This window comes from Bufo bufo, chromosome 1, assembly GCF_905171765.1.
Source record: "Bufo bufo chromosome 1, aBufBuf1.1, whole genome shotgun sequence".
Classification (NCBI taxonomy): domain Eukaryota; kingdom Metazoa; phylum Chordata; class Amphibia; order Anura; family Bufonidae; genus Bufo; species Bufo bufo.
In genome coordinates this window covers 677,284,690-677,302,306 of record NC_053389.1, presented here as the reverse complement: position 1 = coordinate 677,302,306, position 17,617 = coordinate 677,284,690, and the positions used below count along the sequence as shown (strand labels likewise).

Here is a 17,617-nt window from a genome sequence, read left to right as displayed (position 1 = left end):
AGTGGGTCCGTGGAAAAATCGGAAAATGCACCGTTTTGCAGTCGCATCCGTGATCCGTGTTTCCTGTCCGTCAAATAAATATGACCTGTCCTATTTTTTTGATGGACAACGGTTCACGGACCCATTCAAGTCAATGGGTCCATGAAAGAACACGGATGCACACAAGATTGGCATCCGCGTCCGTGATCCGTGGCCGTAGGTTACTTTCATACAGACGGATCCGAAGATCCGTCTGCATAAAAGCTTTTTCAGAGCTGAGTTTTCACTTCGTGAAAACTCATATCCAACAGTATATTCTAACACAGAGGCATTCCCATAGTGATGGGGACGCTTCAAGTTAGAATATACTACGAACTGTGTACATGACTGCCCCCTGCTGCCTGGCAGCACCCGATCTCTTACAGGGGGCTGTGATCCGCACAATTAACCCCTCAGGTGCTGCACCTGAGGGGTTAATTGTGCATATCATAGCCCCCTATAAGAGATCAGGGGCTGCCAGGCAGCAGGGGGCAGACCCCCCTCCCTCCCCAGTTTTAATTTCATTGGTGGCCAGTGCGGCCCCCCCGGCCCCCCTCTATTGTATTATTTTCATTGGTACAAAGTGTGCGGCCCCCCCCCCTCCCTCTTTTGTATTATTTTCATTGGTGGCACAGTGTGCAGCCCCCCCGGCCCCCCCTCCCTCCCCAGTTTTAATTTCATTGGTGGCCAGTGCGGCCCCTCCCCGGCCCCCCCTCCCTCCCTCTATTGTATTATTTTCATTGGTGCACAGTGTGCGGCCCCCCTCCCTCCCTCTATTGTATTATTTTCATTGGTGGCCAGTGTGCGGCCTCCCCTTACTTAGCAATATTAGAAGCATCATACTTACCTGCTGCGCTGTCTGTGACCGGCCGGGAGCTCCTCTTACTGGTAAGTGACAGATCATTAAGCAATGCGCCGCACAGACCTGTCACTTACCAGCAGGAGGAGCTCCCGGCCGGTCACAGACAGCGCAGCAGGTAAGTATGATGCTTCTAATATTGCTAAGTAACCATGGCAACCAGGACTGCAGTAGCGTCCTGGTTGCCATGGTTACCGATCGGAGCCCCAGCGATTAAACTGGGACTCCGATCGGAACTCTGCAGCACCTGAGGGGTTAATTGTGCGGATCACAGCCCCCTGTAAGAGATCGGGTGCTGCCAGGCAGCAGGGGGCAGTCATGTACACAGTTCTTAGTATATTCTAACTTGAAGCATCCCCATCACTATGGGAACGCCTCTGTGTTAGAATATACTGTCGGATATGAGTTTCACGATCTAACTCAAATCCGATGGTATATTCTAACATAGAGGCGTTCCCATGGTGATGGGGACGCTTCAAGTTAAAATATACCATCGGATTGGAGAAAAATCCGATCCTATGGTATATTAACTCCTGACTTTACATTGAAAGTCAATGGGGGACGGATCCGTTTGCAATTGCACCATATTGTGTCAACGTCAAACGGATCCGTCCCCATTGACTTGCATTTTAAGTCAGGACGGATCCGTTTGGCTCCGCACAGCCAGGCGGACACCAAAACGACTTTTTTTTTCATGTCCGTGGATCCTACAAAAATCAAGGAAGACCCAAGGACGAAAAAACGGTCACGGATCACGGACCAACGGAACCCCGTTTTGCGGACCGTAAAAAAAAACGGTCATGTGCATGAGGCCTTAAAGACACAACACTATTGGACCATCTATTCAAAATGTCATGTTCAATTTTTTCATCATAACTACAGCAAATAAACATTAGCAAATATGTCATATTAAAGTCAGTTCCCTACTTATTTTCATGCAAAATATCAGTAGAACTTGACAATAAGTATCCAAGCTTTTGCCTAAACTCGTGTGAGGTTTCTTGATAGGAACATTTGTGAAATAGGCCAGTCTCTGGTTATGTGAATGCTGCTTAATAACCCATATTTATTACATGTATTCTATTGTATGCTTTAAACTAAATACCTTCCCAGAAGACCAAAGGCATAAAGACCATTTGTCAGCAGGAATGCCACTTCTCCCAACTGCATCGATCGAACACCCAATTCTAAAGCCTGTGTGCACAAAACATGATCCTAGTCAGACACACAGGATACAAGCATGTAACAGTAAAATACAATGTGAAAGTAGTAAAGTAGTAAACATTTGGGACTTTACAAATCGCTAGTCAGACCACACATGGAGGACTGTGTACAGTTCTGGGCTCCTGTGAACAAGGCAGACATAGCAGAGCTGGAGAGGGTTCAGAGGAGGGCAACTAAAGTAATAACTGGAATGGGGCAACTACAGTACCCTGAAAGATTATCAACATTAGGGTTATTCACTTTAGAAAAAAGACGACTGAGGGGAGATCTAATAACTATGTATAAATATATCAGGGGTCAGTACAGAGATCTCTCCCATCATCTATTTATCCCCAGGACTGTGACGAGGGGACATGCATCTGAAAGAAAGTTTCTACACAAACATAGAAGAGGATTCTTTACGGTAAGAGCAGTGAGACTATGGGACTCTCTGCCTGAGGAGGTGGTGATGGTGAGTTCACTAAAAGAGTTCAAGAGGGGCCTGGATGTATTTCTGGAGTGTAATAATATTACAGGTTATAGTGACTAGAGAGGGGTCGTTGATCCAGAGAATTATTCTCATTGCCTGATTGGAGTAGGGAAGGAAATATTTTCCCCTAAAGTAGGGAAAATTGGTTTCTACCTCACAGGGCTTTTTTGCCTTCCTCTGGATCAACTTGCAGGATAACAGGCTGAACTGGATGGACAAATGTCTTTTTTCAGCCTTATAAACTATGTTACTATGTATCCAGATGTCTGCATGATATTCTTCACCTATAGTTTATGTCCTTGCCTTTCATAATGTCTTAGTATATTATATAAGATAATATACGTCATTAATGTGTTTTATATCCTTCTTCAGATGATGCATCATGACCCATTCTGCACACTGCTCACACAAGGAAGAGCTATCTGCAACCACAACGGTCTCTGAATATCATAGACCTCTTCCAACAGTGACTGACTGTCTCTCAGCCTACTCTGTCAAGAATTCTCCCACTAGTCTTCTTCTGAAGGTGCCCATACACCTTCCGTAGCTGTCGGCCAACAGTTATCTCTCCCGACTCGCACATAAACGCTTGGTTCAGCGGAGCTTGTGTGTCTCCCATGAGAAGAGAAATGAGCTGCCAGACACCTCTGGCATTGACTTGTCTCCCAGTAGAAGTAAAGGATCGGGTACACAAAGTAAAGTTTGCCCAATCCTTCTATACCTGACATTATCTGTAAGTCGCAAGCTCCCCATACACATTACACTGTCAGTCAGTTGGCCAACAGTACACTATTGTGCATGGGGCCTTAAAGGGGTTGTCCACAATTTTTTTAATTCCCTCATACAATGCATTCGGAAAGTCTTCAAACCCGTTCACTTTTTCTCACATTTTGTTATGTTGCTGCCTTGTGCTAAAAATAAATAAATAAATTAGGCATGTGAAATTCAAGCGTTATATACTGCTGTCAAAAAACACCCATTTTGGGCAAAATACTTAATATTGCAGCCTTTACTGCATTTGTGATTGTTAAAAACAAGCTTGAAATACTTCAATAATTTTCTGGCTTTGAAAAAACACAAATTTTTGGCAATACCCTCCACCCTCCTCTACCACATTAGTCAGTGTGCAATTTAAGCTAGTAATACAGCTATAATTTTCTGGGTTTTAAAAAAAACACCCATTTAAGGCAAAATACTTAATTTGCGGCCTTGTCTGCATCTGTCAGTGTGAGATACACGCTTTAGATACTGCTGTGCTATTCTTGTATTAAAAAAACACCCATTTTGGGCAAAATACTTAATTTGCGGCCTTGTCTGCATCTGTACGTGTGAAATTCAAGTGTTATATACTGCTGTCATATTCTGGTATTAAAAAAACACACATTTGGCGCAAAAATCTTAATTTGTGACCTTGTCTGCATCTGTACGTGTTAGATACACCCTTTAGATACTGTTGTTCTATTCTGCTATTAAAAAAACACCCATTTAGGGCAAAAAAAATAATTTTGCAGCCTTTGCTGCATCTGTCATTGTGAGATACACGCGTTAGATACTGTTGTTCTATTCTGTTATTTAAAAAACACCCATTTTGGGCAAGATCCTAAATTTGAGAAATATGAGGAGAGCGTCAAATAAGGGAAGTGGCCCCGGTCGTGGGGCTGCTGGTGGAGCTCCTGTTGCAGGGGGAGGACGTGGTCGATCTGTGCCAGCTACACGCACAAGTGAAACACCTTCCTCAGGTGCGAGTAGGCAACAGAACCTGCAGCAGTATTTGGTCTGACCTAATGCGGCTCTACGAATGGTGAGGCCAGAACAAGTACAGGCGATAGTAGATTGGGTTGCTGACAGTGAATCCAGTTCCTTCACATTGTCTCCCACCCAGTCTCCTGCTGAAAGATCAGAGTTGGCACCTGCAGCCTAGATTGAGTGCACCGATGCCCAACCACTTATGTTTCAAGATGAGTACATGGGAGGACCATCGCAGCACGTCTCGGATGATGACGAAACACAGGTGCCAACTGCTGTGGCTTTCGAAAGTGTGCAGGCCGACAAGGAGGGCAGGGGTGAAGACTGGGTGGAAGATGATGTGGAGGACGATGAGGTCCTCGACCCCACATGGAATCAAGGTCATGCGAGTGACCTGGGTAGTTCGGAGAAAGAGGCAGTGGTCGCACAGAGCCACCAGCACAGCAGAAGAGGGAGCAGGGTGCAAAAGCGGAGCGGTCGTCCCCTAGACAATACGCCTGCTACTGCCCACTGCAGCAAGGGACCGAGCACACCAAGGCCAGCTCCAAGGAGTGGTTTGCACGCTGTGCAATCAGAGCCTGAAGCGAGGCATAAACGTTCTCAACCTGAGCACAACCTGCATGACCAGGCATCGTAGTACAAAGCACGAGCTGCAGTGGAGTAGACACCTCAAAAACCAAGGAAGGTCTCTGGCTCCTCTTGCTTCCTCTTCTGCTGCAGTCTCGGCCTCTTCATCCACCTCTGGAGTGACAGTGCCACCTGGCACCCCACAAACAGAGGATCTGCCAGCAACACCACTATCTGGGTCACCAATCATCTCCACAATGTCCCATGGAAGCGTTCAGCTCTCCATCTCCCAAACACTGGAGCAGAAGAGGAAGTACCCCCCTACCCACCCGCGATCCCTGGTCCTGAATGCCAGCATTTCAAAATTACTGGCCTTTGAAACTGTGTCATTCCGTCTAGGGGAGACGGAGAGTTTTAAAAGCCTTACGGCGGTGGCTGTCCCACAGTACGTCGTGCCCAGACGCCACTACTTTTCCAGGCGTGCCATCCCTTCCCTGCACAACCAAGTGGGGGACAAAATCAGGTGTGCACTGCGCAATGCCATCTGTTGGCAAGGTGCACCTCACTACGGATACATGGACCAGTAAGCACGGTCAGGGATGTTATCTGATGATCTCCATAACAGCACACTGGGTAAATGCAGTGGCGGCTGGGCCTGAGGCAGATAGCAGTTTGTCGCATGTCCTTCCACCAGCGAGGATTGCAGGGCGCTTCAGTTTGCCTCCTGATGCTTCCTCCTCCTACTCCGCTTCCTCATCCTCTGCCGGCTCCTAATCCGGTCAGCGTAACACTTTCACCACCAACTTCAGCACAGCCAGGGGTAAAGAACAGCAGGCAGTTTTAAAACGTATCTGTTTGGGAACAAAACCCACACCGCGCAGGAGCTGTGGACGGGCCTTGAACAACAGACCAATGAGTGGTTGGTGCCAGTCAGCCTCAAGCCCGGTGGTGTGCGATAATGGGCGAAATCTCGTAGCAGCTCTGGGACTAGCTGGTTTGACGCACATCCCATGCCTGGCGCATGTGCTGAATTTGGTGGTGCAGAGATTTCTTAAAAATGACCCCGATATGTCAGAGCTGCTGCAGAAAGTGTGGGCCGTCTGTGCGCCCTTTCAGCGTTCTCACCCTGCTGCTGCTCGCCTGTCAGCGTTGCAGCGTAACTTCGGCCTTCCTGCTCACCGCCTCATATGCGACGTGCCCACAAGGTGGAACTCCACCTTGCACATGCTGGCCAGACTGTGCGAGCAGCAGCAGGCGATAGTGGAGTTTCAGCTGCAGCACGCACGGGTAAGTCGCTCTGCGGAACAGCACCACTTCACCACCAATGACTGGGCCTCCATGCGAGACCTGTGTTCCTTGTTGCGCTGTTTCGAGTACTCCACCAACATAGCCAGTGCCGATAACGCCGTTCTCAGCGTTACTATCACACTTCTATGCCTCCTTGAAAAAACGCTGCTGGCAATGATGGAAGAGGATGTGGCACAGGAGGAGGAAGAGGAATAATTTCATAGGGTTTCCGGCCAGTCATTCACAAGTGGCTCAGAGGGTGGGTTCCTGCACCCACAAACGCCAGGTACACAATTGTTCAGCCAGGGCACAGTTCTGGAGGATGAGGAGGTGGAGGATGAGGAGAAGGAGATGGAGGAAGAGGAACCATGTTCACAGCAGGGTAGCACCCAGACCAGCTCATTGCCATCACTGGTGCATGGCTGGGGGGATACAGAGGACACAGACGATACACCTCCCACAGAGGACAGCTTTTCGTTGCCCCTGGGCAGTCTGGCACACATGAGCGATTACATGCTGCAGTGTCTCCGCAATGACCGCCGAGTTGCTTAGATTCTAACTTGTGCTGATTACTGGGTGGCCACGCTGGATCCCCGTTACAAGGACAACGTACCGTCCTTAATTCCGTCACTGGAGTGTGATCGTAAGATGCACGAGTACAAGCGCACGCTGGTAGACGCGCTGCTGGTGGCATTCCCACCTGACAGGGGGGCACAGTGGAAGCACAAGGCAAAGGCAGAGGACGAGTAAGAGGTCGCCAACGCAGCTAGGGCACCGCCAGCACCTCAGAAGGCAGGGTTAGCATGGCCGAAATGTGGAAAAGCTTTGTCAGCACGCCACAACAACCAGCACCACCAGCTGATATGGAACATCTTAGCAGGAGGCAGCATTTCACCAACATGGTGGAGCAGTATGTGTGCACATGCCTATACACATACTGAATGACTGGTCTGCCTCCTTCAACTTCTGGGTCTCCAAATTGGGCACATGGCCTGAGCTTGACCTTTACGCCTTGGAGGGGCTGGCCTGCCCTGCAGCCAGTGTATTGTCAGAACGTGTGTTTAGCACGACTGGAGGGGGCTATCACAGGTTATATTTCCCAATGTTTTGGGGTGTACCCTAATTAAAAAAAATAATAATAATATTTAAAACCAAAAAGCCGTGTAGGCTACCTCCTCCTCCCCTGCCGCTTCCACCTACACCACCACATCCACTGCCTCCTCAACCTCCTACTCCATATGGACCTCGTCCTCCTAGATCAAGATGTATTTTTATTTTTTTACGTATTTTATGTTATTTAAAGTCATTTCCCTATCCACATTTGTTTGCAGAGCACTTGCCATGCTCTTGACCACATTTTGATGCCATTTGCAGCCCTCTAGTCCTTTCCTTGACATTTTTACAGCCATTTTAGTTCTCAAGAGTTCGGGTCCCCATTGCCTTCAATGGGGTTCGGGTTCGGGGTCAAGTTCGGGTCCCGAACTCGAACTTTTTTGTGAAGTTCGGCCGAACCCGTCGAACCCGAACATCCAGGTGTCCGCTCAACTCTAGTCTCAATAATTTGAGTTTTTAATTTTTAAAAAATTTGCAAAAATTTCTAAAACTCTGTTTTCACATTCTCATTATGGGGGACTGAGTGCAGATTAATGGGAGAAAACTAATTTTTTTTTTATTTTAGGACAAGGCCACAAAATAACAGAGCCGGAACTAAGCAATGGGAAGCAGGTAAGTATAGATTTCTTCACAGTTACCTGTGATGGAACTGACGGTGTACAGGTAAAGCTGGGTTCACACTTCTGTTATTTGATCAGTTATTTCCATCAGTTATTGTAAGCCAAAAACCCTAGTGAAGCCTACTCAGAGATAAAGTATAATTATAAAGTATAAGATCTGAACCTGTTCTGTGTTTTTGACCTGTACCTAGTTTTGGCTCACAATCCCTGATCGAAATAACTGACCAAATAAGCTTAACCTGTCCAGCAAACTGTGCACCCATTGCACTTGTCCTGCAGCAACCCTATAACTACAGTGGAGCTGCCTACAGTGAACTAGACGCTCCTAAAAATCTGAGGCTACCCCTTTAAATTATGTTAGTTATAGACCTTGATTATTCTTATGACATATTGATGCCTGTAAATAATCAAGGTCAGGTAGGTTCTGTTCACACTGGTCACTCTCAACAGGGTTTCAGACATTTTGTAGAGCAAGAAAAGCACACTTGTCAGAAACCTGACAGACCATATTCTGGGTAAATGGAGTGTTTCAAGATTTGTCAGTATCTGTTTGTATATGGCGTAGCTGTCATGGCCCTGTTATAAACAGAGTTTAGTAAATTTCAGATACCTTTACCTGTATAACGTCACCTTCATCCAGAACAAAGGACAGTTTTGGATCTTTCTCCACCAGACTTCCATCTTCCAAAATTCCCATAAGGTAAACAGTTACTTGTTGGCCAGGGAGCGGTCTTGAGTCCTCACCACGGCCCCTCCTCAGAATTTTCTTTCTCAACAGATTGTCTTCTAAAAGACAGAAAAGCATGATAATCTGTGATATATTTTAGAGTAGTTTTGTGCTTATTGTCTTTTATTGTAACTATATCAACACCCAGCAAGTTTATAGACACTCCCCTATCACTGCCACTAACAACACTTAGCTAGTTTATAGCTCCTCCCACCCTGCTAGTTACATAGACACTCCCCTATCACTACCTCTAACAACCCCCAGCTACTTTATAACTCCTCCTACCAGCTAGTTACATAGACACTCCAATATCACTGCCCCTAACAACACCCAGCTAGTTCATAGCTCCTCCCACCCCGCTAGTTACATAGACACTCCCCTATCACTGCCCCTAACACTCAGCTACTTTATAGCTCCTCCCACCAGCTGGTTACATAGACACTCCCCTATTACTGCCCCTAACACTCAGCTAGTTTTTAGTTTCTCCCACCTGCTAGTTACATAGACACTCCCCTATCACTGCCCCTAACAACACCCAGCTAGTTTATAGCTCCTCCCACCCATCTAGTTACATAGGCATACCCCTATCACCGCCCCTAACAACTCCCAGCTAGTTTATAGCTCCTCCCACAAGCTAGTTACATAGACACTCCCCTATTACTGCTCCTAACACTCAGCTATTTTTTAGCTCCTCCCACCCAGCTAGTTACATAGACACTCCCCTATCACTGCCCCTAACACTCAGCTAGTTTATAGCTCCTCCCACCCCACTTGTTACATAGACACTCCCCTATCACCGCCCCTAACAACTCCCAGCTAGTTCATAGCTCCTCCCACCCCATGGTACTGTATATGATGATGCAAACTGAAAAACCCCTTTAAACCTATTCCCAGTCATTCATACAATATATACTCCTTATACTTACTAACAGGGCCAGAATTTACATTTGGAACACAAGTCCTTAACCTACTGGTGGCTCTGTGGAAAATTATGGTGTTTCCTTAGGCTCAGAATATTGACTATCTCCTTGGTGCTAATGTTTTGCCATATTGCAGAGTGTAGGTGTTAACTTCATGACTTGATTTGAGCTATCCTGGTTTTAAGTTTGGGATGACTGTATGTTGGTCTTCTGATTTATAGTGTGTGTTACATAACACTTAAGGTCATATAGTCCATCATAGGGACCATTTTATAATAGCACTATGTATTTGGAAGCTGATTGATAATCAGTCCTGTTTTTCATTAAAAAAAAGTTGAAATCTATGGCGTACCTAAAATTTCATAAAGGCTCTATCACGTACCTAAGATTTCATAAAGGCTTATGTTACTTTGTTGACATAGGGACATTGTGTTACAACCTCAGAGATGTTGCAGACTGACAGCACCTTAGCCAAAATCTCAGAACCCCTGCTCAGTTACTGCAGAATGTCCCCATATCAACACAGGATATTCTGCCTGAAATTGCAGCTATACCTGTAGTTTAGGATTTAATTTATAAAATGAATGATTATATTAGGATTCCACAGACAATCATCAGTCCAGAAGGTGCTTCTCTTCTAAACAGAGAAAAAATTGCTGACTTCTTAGTGGAAAGTGATACTGAGCCCAAGTCAGTCTCCACAGCTGCAACCATAAGGAGGTAAGACTCCATACTTCTGATTTGTGCTTCATGTTCTGCTGGAACTTCTTGCTTTGAGTGAGAGAGAAGGAGCTGCTCCACTTAAAGAGGTTGTTCGCAATTAACTTTTTTGAAAAAAATATTTCTCTCCATCCAATTAGACATGTGATGGAAATTGAAAACTAAACTTAGGCTACTTTCACACTAGCGTTCGGAGCGGATCCGTCTGATGTTTCATCAGACGGATCCGCTCCGATAATGCAGACGTTTGCATCCGTTCAGAACGGATCCGTCTGCATTATAACTTAGAAAATTTTCTAAGTCAGAAAGTAGCCTGAGCGGATCCGTTCAGACTTTACATTGAAAGTCAATGGGGAACGGATCCGCTTGAAGATTGAGCCATATAGTGTCATCTTCAAGCAGATCAATCCCCATTGACTTCCATTATAAGTCTGGACGGATCCGCTCGCCTCCGCACGGCCAGGTGGACACCCGAACGCTGCAAGCAGCGTTCGGGTGTCCGCTCACTGAGCGGAGCGGTGTCACGAGGGTATCAAGAGCCACGTCTGACTCCGTTATACCCGGGGTCAGGAAGTCGCAGCGGGTGGCTGCGCGCTCTATATCTAAAGATCATGGTGTTTCTTAGTTATTGTTTTCTGTGTTTGCCTTGCTATCCTTTTTGTCTCTCTCAGGGATCCGTAGCTTCTCCTCCTCAGCTGTTTCGTGTCTGCCACTCCCTACCTCCTTATATTCTCCCCTCACACTTCTCTAGTTGCCAGTTATAGAGCTTCCTGCCTGGACGTCTATACTGACCCACTGGAGTGGTTAATCCTGGTTGTTGTTCCTGTGTGCTACCCTCCGGATCCCTGTTTGGCTTATTGTTGTCTCCTGTTGTCGCCCACCTGGGAATATATGTTGAGTCTGTGTTGTCTGTCCTCCCCTTGGTGTTTTCCCTTAGAGTTAGTGGTGCGGACTAGTGTTCCCATCGCCCTGTTCACTACCTAGGGCTCAGCTCAGGGAAAGCCAGGGCTTTAGGCACGTGATCGGCGTACGGGTGAGGAACCCGTCTAGGGACGTCAGGGCAGCCAGGTGCCAGCCGCCAGGTGAGTCAGGGGTCACCATCTTCCCTCTCACTTGGGCAGGGCCTTCCTCGTTCCCTCCCTCTGTGTCACGTATGTGATAGCCACGCCGACCGTGATAAGCGGAGGCTGAGCGCTGGCAGGCGGATGCATTCTCAGTGGATCCGCCTCCACTGAGAATGCATTAGGGCCAGACAGATGCGTTCGGGGCCGCTCGTGAGCCCCTTCAAACGGAGCTTACGAGCGGACACCCGAACGCTTGTGTGAAAGTAGCCTTACCTGCTCACCACTGCTCAGTTCTGGCTCTGTGGGTCCTGGTCTGTCTTCACTGAGCTTCCAGTCTTCACATGCATTGGGTACTGGAAGTGCAGCGACGACAGTCTAAGAGACACGGAGCTAGAACTGAGCGGCATGGAGCAGGTAATTATAGCTCCCATCACAGGTCCCACTGACAAAACTACTGACAAAATGACAAAACTACTAGAAATGTTATGTTGTGTTTGTTAAATAAAAAAAAGAGAAGAAAAAACTCAATAAAACAATAGTTAACCCCATATAGACATTCTTCATCAGATTCTGCGTGTTTTACTATATTTTCCTTTTGAAACATCTTTTGGACGATAGCCCCATGCATACATTATCTGTCTAGTCTGTATGGCAGCCACACATGCTTTGGGAGCATCCATGTGCTTTCTTCATTCGTATTTCCACAAAATGCAGACCAAGGACCCATTGAAAAAAACGGGTCCACAAATAAAACGCCAACGGCATATGGACCACATTTGCATTTTGCAGATCCACGATTTAGATACGATCGAGTGCATGAGGCCTAAATGTGAGATCCAAGAAAGTTTAATGGAAAGAAAAACGTTGAAAATGCATTAAATTGCAGATACTAAAATACATTATAATGTATCTGGTACATCTTTGGACAACACCTACTTAAAGGGCATGCACACCTTTAGGGGCAAATTTTTTATTATTGCATTGTACTCATTTTGAGCTAAAAATAGCTATTTTAATTGGTCTTTATTAAAAAATCTGGTGGTCCACAGAAGGCGACACCCCTCCCACTAACCTTCACTCACTTGTCTTGCCACTTTTAAAAAGTCACAAATTATTGTGCAATTATAGCATGCACCATAATTTGTCCCTTGTTGTGTTTTAACAATTACCATTTTTTAATAGTGTTTTTTGTATGCGTTGTGGGTTTTTCTTTGTTTTTTTTGTAGGAAAGTATTTCCCCCCTGTAATAGCATTTCCCCGGTACAGAAGTATGGGGAAAATACATTGGTATAAAAAAACTCCATGCAAAAACACCATTGAAAAATTCAGCCTACACTGGCACTTGGATGGACTTGGATAATGGATGTCTATGGGACAAAAATGCTGGATAATGCACCTCCGGCCAAAAAATACCACTGCAAAAAATGCTTGTGTGTGCTGTGTTCCCATAGACTTCATGGACCTGGTGTGTTTGACTAAATGGCCTTACAGTGCCCAGACAAAGAAAGGCCACAGACACCTTAATGGAATATTAAAATACTTCACAAAGAGGACAAGGACATTTCTCTGTGGAATTGTTTTGAATTATTATAGCTGCATAATCCTAACTTCTAATGTATGATCAGTATCATAGTGAAAACAAAGTAAAATGTTGCGATACCTGTGATATCTATCCACTGGCGTGAGTAGAAAATATCTTTGAAGCTGTAACCTCTACCTCCCAGGACATCTTCCACTGCTTGAAAGAACTGCATCTCCTCCTCTTGGGGTACATTGTCCTCAATGGTTATGGGCGGCAAAAGAAATTTGACTGTCTTTCCAAAACTAGGCGTCCTTTGCAGAAGCCTTTCATTTTCACTGCATTCATCCGTCTGTGGATCTATCTCTTGCACAAATACTGTGGGTATCTTAACGTTTCCATTGTCCTGTAGTTCAAGTGATGTGTCCCACATGGTTCCATGTTCTACAGGATCTGGGATCTTCCCAGGCTGGAGGATATCTTGTGACATTACCTATTTCAAATAATGGTGATGTGATCGTTCAGATGCCCCTACTTCTGCTGTCATAAGCTGTCACATCATCCTTTGCTCTTGACTTGCTTTAGATTCTAATTTATGTTTCTATATATATATTTAAAAGAGAAGGAAACACAAGCTCGGAAGCCTGTCCGTCTTCAAACTGAACCCTGAGTCTTCTAAATGTCTGTAATTCAATTAGTGTTATTAACTGAATGATTAACATAAGCCTCTCTACCCTCTCGCTCAGTCTATTTACATTCATGTAAGGACCTTAAGTCTGTTGACTGAGGGCACGCATGAAGCCTTCATGACATTTGTACAGAGAATTAGTTCTGTAGAAGCCCACATCACTGAGCAAACTGACAAATGTATTCTTCATTTGACAACTTTCATAAAACAATCAGATGTGTTGTGTTTGCTTTATATAATTCCCATGCTTTTGCTCCGGCTTACATCTAGGTGGGTAAGGGAAGGGTATTTTTTTATTTTGCTATTTTCAAAAATAAAATAAAAAAAGTTTTAACAAGCTAATGTACAAATTACATAGTAAAGTACTTTAATTAGCATCAAGAACCACAACAATCACAGCTATTCAGTAACTAGTTCTGTCGGAAATGTCTAAGCTGCGTCATTTGAGGCTTTGCCAAATTTTGTAGGCTTACATTTTCTTTCCCCATACTTGATGCATGGATAGACATTTTTGGTATGGTCCAAGATTTGTACTATGTGCGTTTTAGATACTGTCTACTACTCCTTCCCATCTCATAGGATGCAGTGACAGAAAGAAGCAGCAGCTGCATCCCCTCCTCCTTGTCTGTGTCACTAGAGAAACTCTGAACCTCCTCAGCTTGCAGGATGGGAAAGGGTGCTACAGGCGGGTGAAGGGTAATTAGATATGTTCTTATGTACTTCTGATTTGTAAAACAAAAAGTATGTTTTAATATACATTTTGGTTTTGGTTTAGAATAAATAGGTATTTGATTTCAACTCTAGGAAAGATGGATGAGTGCCTAAGGCTACATTCACATCGGCACAAGTCATTTCTGACAATAAAAGTTACAGAAGTTCCGAATGTGGCACATGACTGATCCAAATGGAGCTGAACAGACCACTTTGACTGTAATGGGGTCCATTTGGTTTGCGTTCGGTTGTCTGCCTCTTCAGTAGAATAAAAGTCATGCATGCAAGACTTTTTGTCCACTCTTTTTGGTTGAATCTGAAATGGAGCCCTTAAACAAGTATTCTCTTCTCCAAAATGGGTAATTGTAAAAGGACATTTTGAGTGTTTGACAGAAGTTTAGTAAACAATTATTTGTTAAAATATGGTTCTTCAGAATCATGAAGACAGATCATTGTCTATAAAAGAGTCATGGCTAAAACAAATGGTTGTGTTTTACATCAACCTTTTTTTGAGCAACAGTGTATGGTTGGGGGAGGGGAGATTAATCTGACCTGTCCATCCTGAATACAGGATTTGGGATTAGGCATTTGAACGTTAGAAACCTCCTAATCAGTCAGGTCTAGACAAGTTCTAAACACGGCGAGTGTGCGAGAAGACAAGCAGAAAATTCCTGCTTTTCCATGTATTATGAAAGCATCAGTAAGATAACATCTTCTTGATATTAGCAGAGAACAATTAAAGTTTACGTTTGAGCAATTTTTATAAGTAAACAAAGAGAATCAGAACAAATTACTTCAGAACAGAAAATGAAAAAGTAAACATTGGACGATAGTAGAGATATGACCCAACAGACAAATTATAAGGAAGCACATGGTATAACATTTCCATGTAAACCCGTAAATAAAAATGTAATTGTAGCGTGAAAGCGCGGTTTAAATCAGGAAACAGAAATAAACTGGAATAGAGCAGATTCCATATAAATTGTGAGCAGTAATGTATCATGGGGGAAGGGGTTAATGGGGAACAGAAAGGAAAAATGTGGAAGGATAAGAAAGGAAGAGAGAGAGAAAAACATAAAAACAAAGGGGTGGTTAAAGTTAGGCTAATATGAAAATCTTGCATTGAAAACCTTGTCTTGATTCATCCAGATAGGCCTGCAATGAGATTGAGGGTTATTTCCAAATATGAGCTTTAGGCTGTTTGGCTGAGAGTTGTATACAATTAAATGAGTTCTTCAGAAATTCATAAGATTACTGAAAATACTTAATTATTACTTAAATATATTCCCAAATACCTTTCATTAGTTATAATGGCTCGTTTTGACTGGGGAGCAATAATTAGGGAAAATAAAATGGCCGCCGACCTATTAGTACACACAGAACCTGTTCTAATCACACAGCAGGACAAGTTACTTCACAACACTGAGCTAAAGAGCTGCCTCATCCTCCTCTCCTACTTGTCAGGGATTATGATCCTGAATACAGTTTAATATGATCTTCAGATGAATCTCTGTGGGAATGGAGTTCATGAGAAGACATGAAGTAACATAGTAACATAGTTTATAAGGCCGAAAAAAGACATCTGTCCATCCAGCTCTGCCTGTTATCCTGCAAGTTGATCCAGAGGAAGGCAAAAAAAAAAAACTGTGAGGTAGAAGCCAATTTTCGCCACTTAAGGGGGAAAAAATCTCTTCCCGAATCCAATCAGGCAATTAGAATAACTCTCTGGATCAACAACCCCTCTCTAGTAACTATAACCTGTAATATCATTACACTACAGAAATACATCCAGGCCCCTCCTGAACTCTTTTAGTGAACTCACCATCACCACCTCCTCAGGCAGAGAGTTCCAAAGTCTCACTGCTCTTACCATAAAGAATCCTCTTCTATGTTTGTGTACAAACCTTCTTTCCTCCAGACACGGAGGATGTCACCTCGTCACAGTCACTGGTGATAAATAGATGATGGGAGAGATCTCTGTACTGACCCCTGATATATTTACACACAGTTATTAGATCTCCCCTCAGTCGTCTTTTTTCTAAAGAGAATAACCCTAATTTTGATAATCTTTCAGGGTACTGTAGTCCCCCCATACCAGTTATTACTTTAGCTGCCCTCCTCTGAACCCTTTCCAGCTCTGCTATGTCTGCCTTGTTCACAGGAGCCCAGAACTGTACACAGTACTCCATGTGTGGTCTGACTAGTGATTTGTAAAGTGGTAGGACTATGTTCTCATCACAGGCACTTATACCCCTTTTGATGCAACCCTTTATCTTATTGGCCTTGGCAGCAGCTGCCTGACACTGGTTTCTACAGCTTAGTTTGCTGTTCACTAAAATTCCTAGGTCCTTTTCCATATCAGTGTTACCCAGTGTTTTACCATTTAGTATGTACGGGTGACTTGCATTATTCCTTCCCATGTGCATAACCTTACAATTGTCAGTGTTAACCCTCATCTTCCACTTATCTGCCCAAGCCTCCAATCTATCCAGATCCCTCTGTAGCAGTATACTGTCCTCTTCCGTGTTAATTACCTTACACAGTTTAGTCATCTGCAAAAATGTATATTTTACTGTGCAAGCCTTCTACAAGATCATTAATAAATATATTGAAGAGAATAGAGCCCAATACTCACCCCTGAGGTACTCCACTAGTGACAGTGACCCAATCTGAGTGTGTACCATTAATAACCACCTTCTGTTTTCTATTACTGAGCCAGTTACTTACCCACATACAGACATGTTCCCCCAGTCCAAGCATTCTCATTTTATATACTAACCTTTCATGCAGTACAGTGTCAAATGCTTTGGAGAAGTCCAGATATATGACATCCATTGATTCGCCGCTGTCAAGTCTAGAACTTACCTCCTCATAGAAACTGATTAAATTAGTTTGACATGACCGATCCCTCATGAAGCCATGCTAATATGGCGTTATTTGCTTATTTTCATTGAGGTACAACAAGATATCATCTCTTAGAAAACCTTCAAACAGTTTACCAAAGACAGATGTTAAACTTAACAGCCTATAGTTTCCGGTCTACTGTTTTTGGACTCTTTTTGAATATTGGCACCACATTTGCTATGCGCCAATCCTGTGGAACACTCCCTGTCAGTATAGAGTCCTTAAATATCAGAAATAAGGGTCTGGCTATGACACTTCTTAACGGGGTATATGCCATCTGGACCTGGCCATTTGTCTATTTTAATCTTTTTAAGACGCTGCTGTACTTCTTCCTGGGTCAGACAGGGCACTTTTAATGGGGAATTTACTTTTACATTCTGAATTTCATCTGACAGTTTATTTTCCTCAGGGAATACAGTGGAGAAAAAAATATTTAATAGCTTTGCAACTCCCCCCTCATT

At 44.2% G+C, this 17,617-nt stretch overlaps 1 protein-coding gene across 1 annotated transcript in view; it reads right to left on the bottom strand.

Moving 5' to 3' along the window:
* LOC120986680 (peptidyl-prolyl cis-trans isomerase FKBP8-like) overlaps positions 1 to 13,343 on the bottom strand; it is a 73,682-nt gene extending 60,339 nt beyond the window's left edge. Inside the window, exons 1-4 of the mRNA XM_040415362.1 lie at positions 13,052 to 13,343; positions 11,616 to 11,687; positions 8,520 to 8,689; positions 1,983 to 2,071 (exon numbers count right to left, since the gene is read on the bottom strand). Coding sequence (XP_040271296.1) covers positions 1,983 to 2,071; positions 8,520 to 8,689; positions 11,616 to 11,687; positions 13,052 to 13,343 — 623 coding nt within the window. The remainder of the gene's footprint in view (positions 1 to 1,982; positions 2,072 to 8,519; positions 8,690 to 11,615; positions 11,688 to 13,051) is intronic.
* Between the last annotated feature and the right edge of the window lie 4,274 nt (positions 13,344 to 17,617).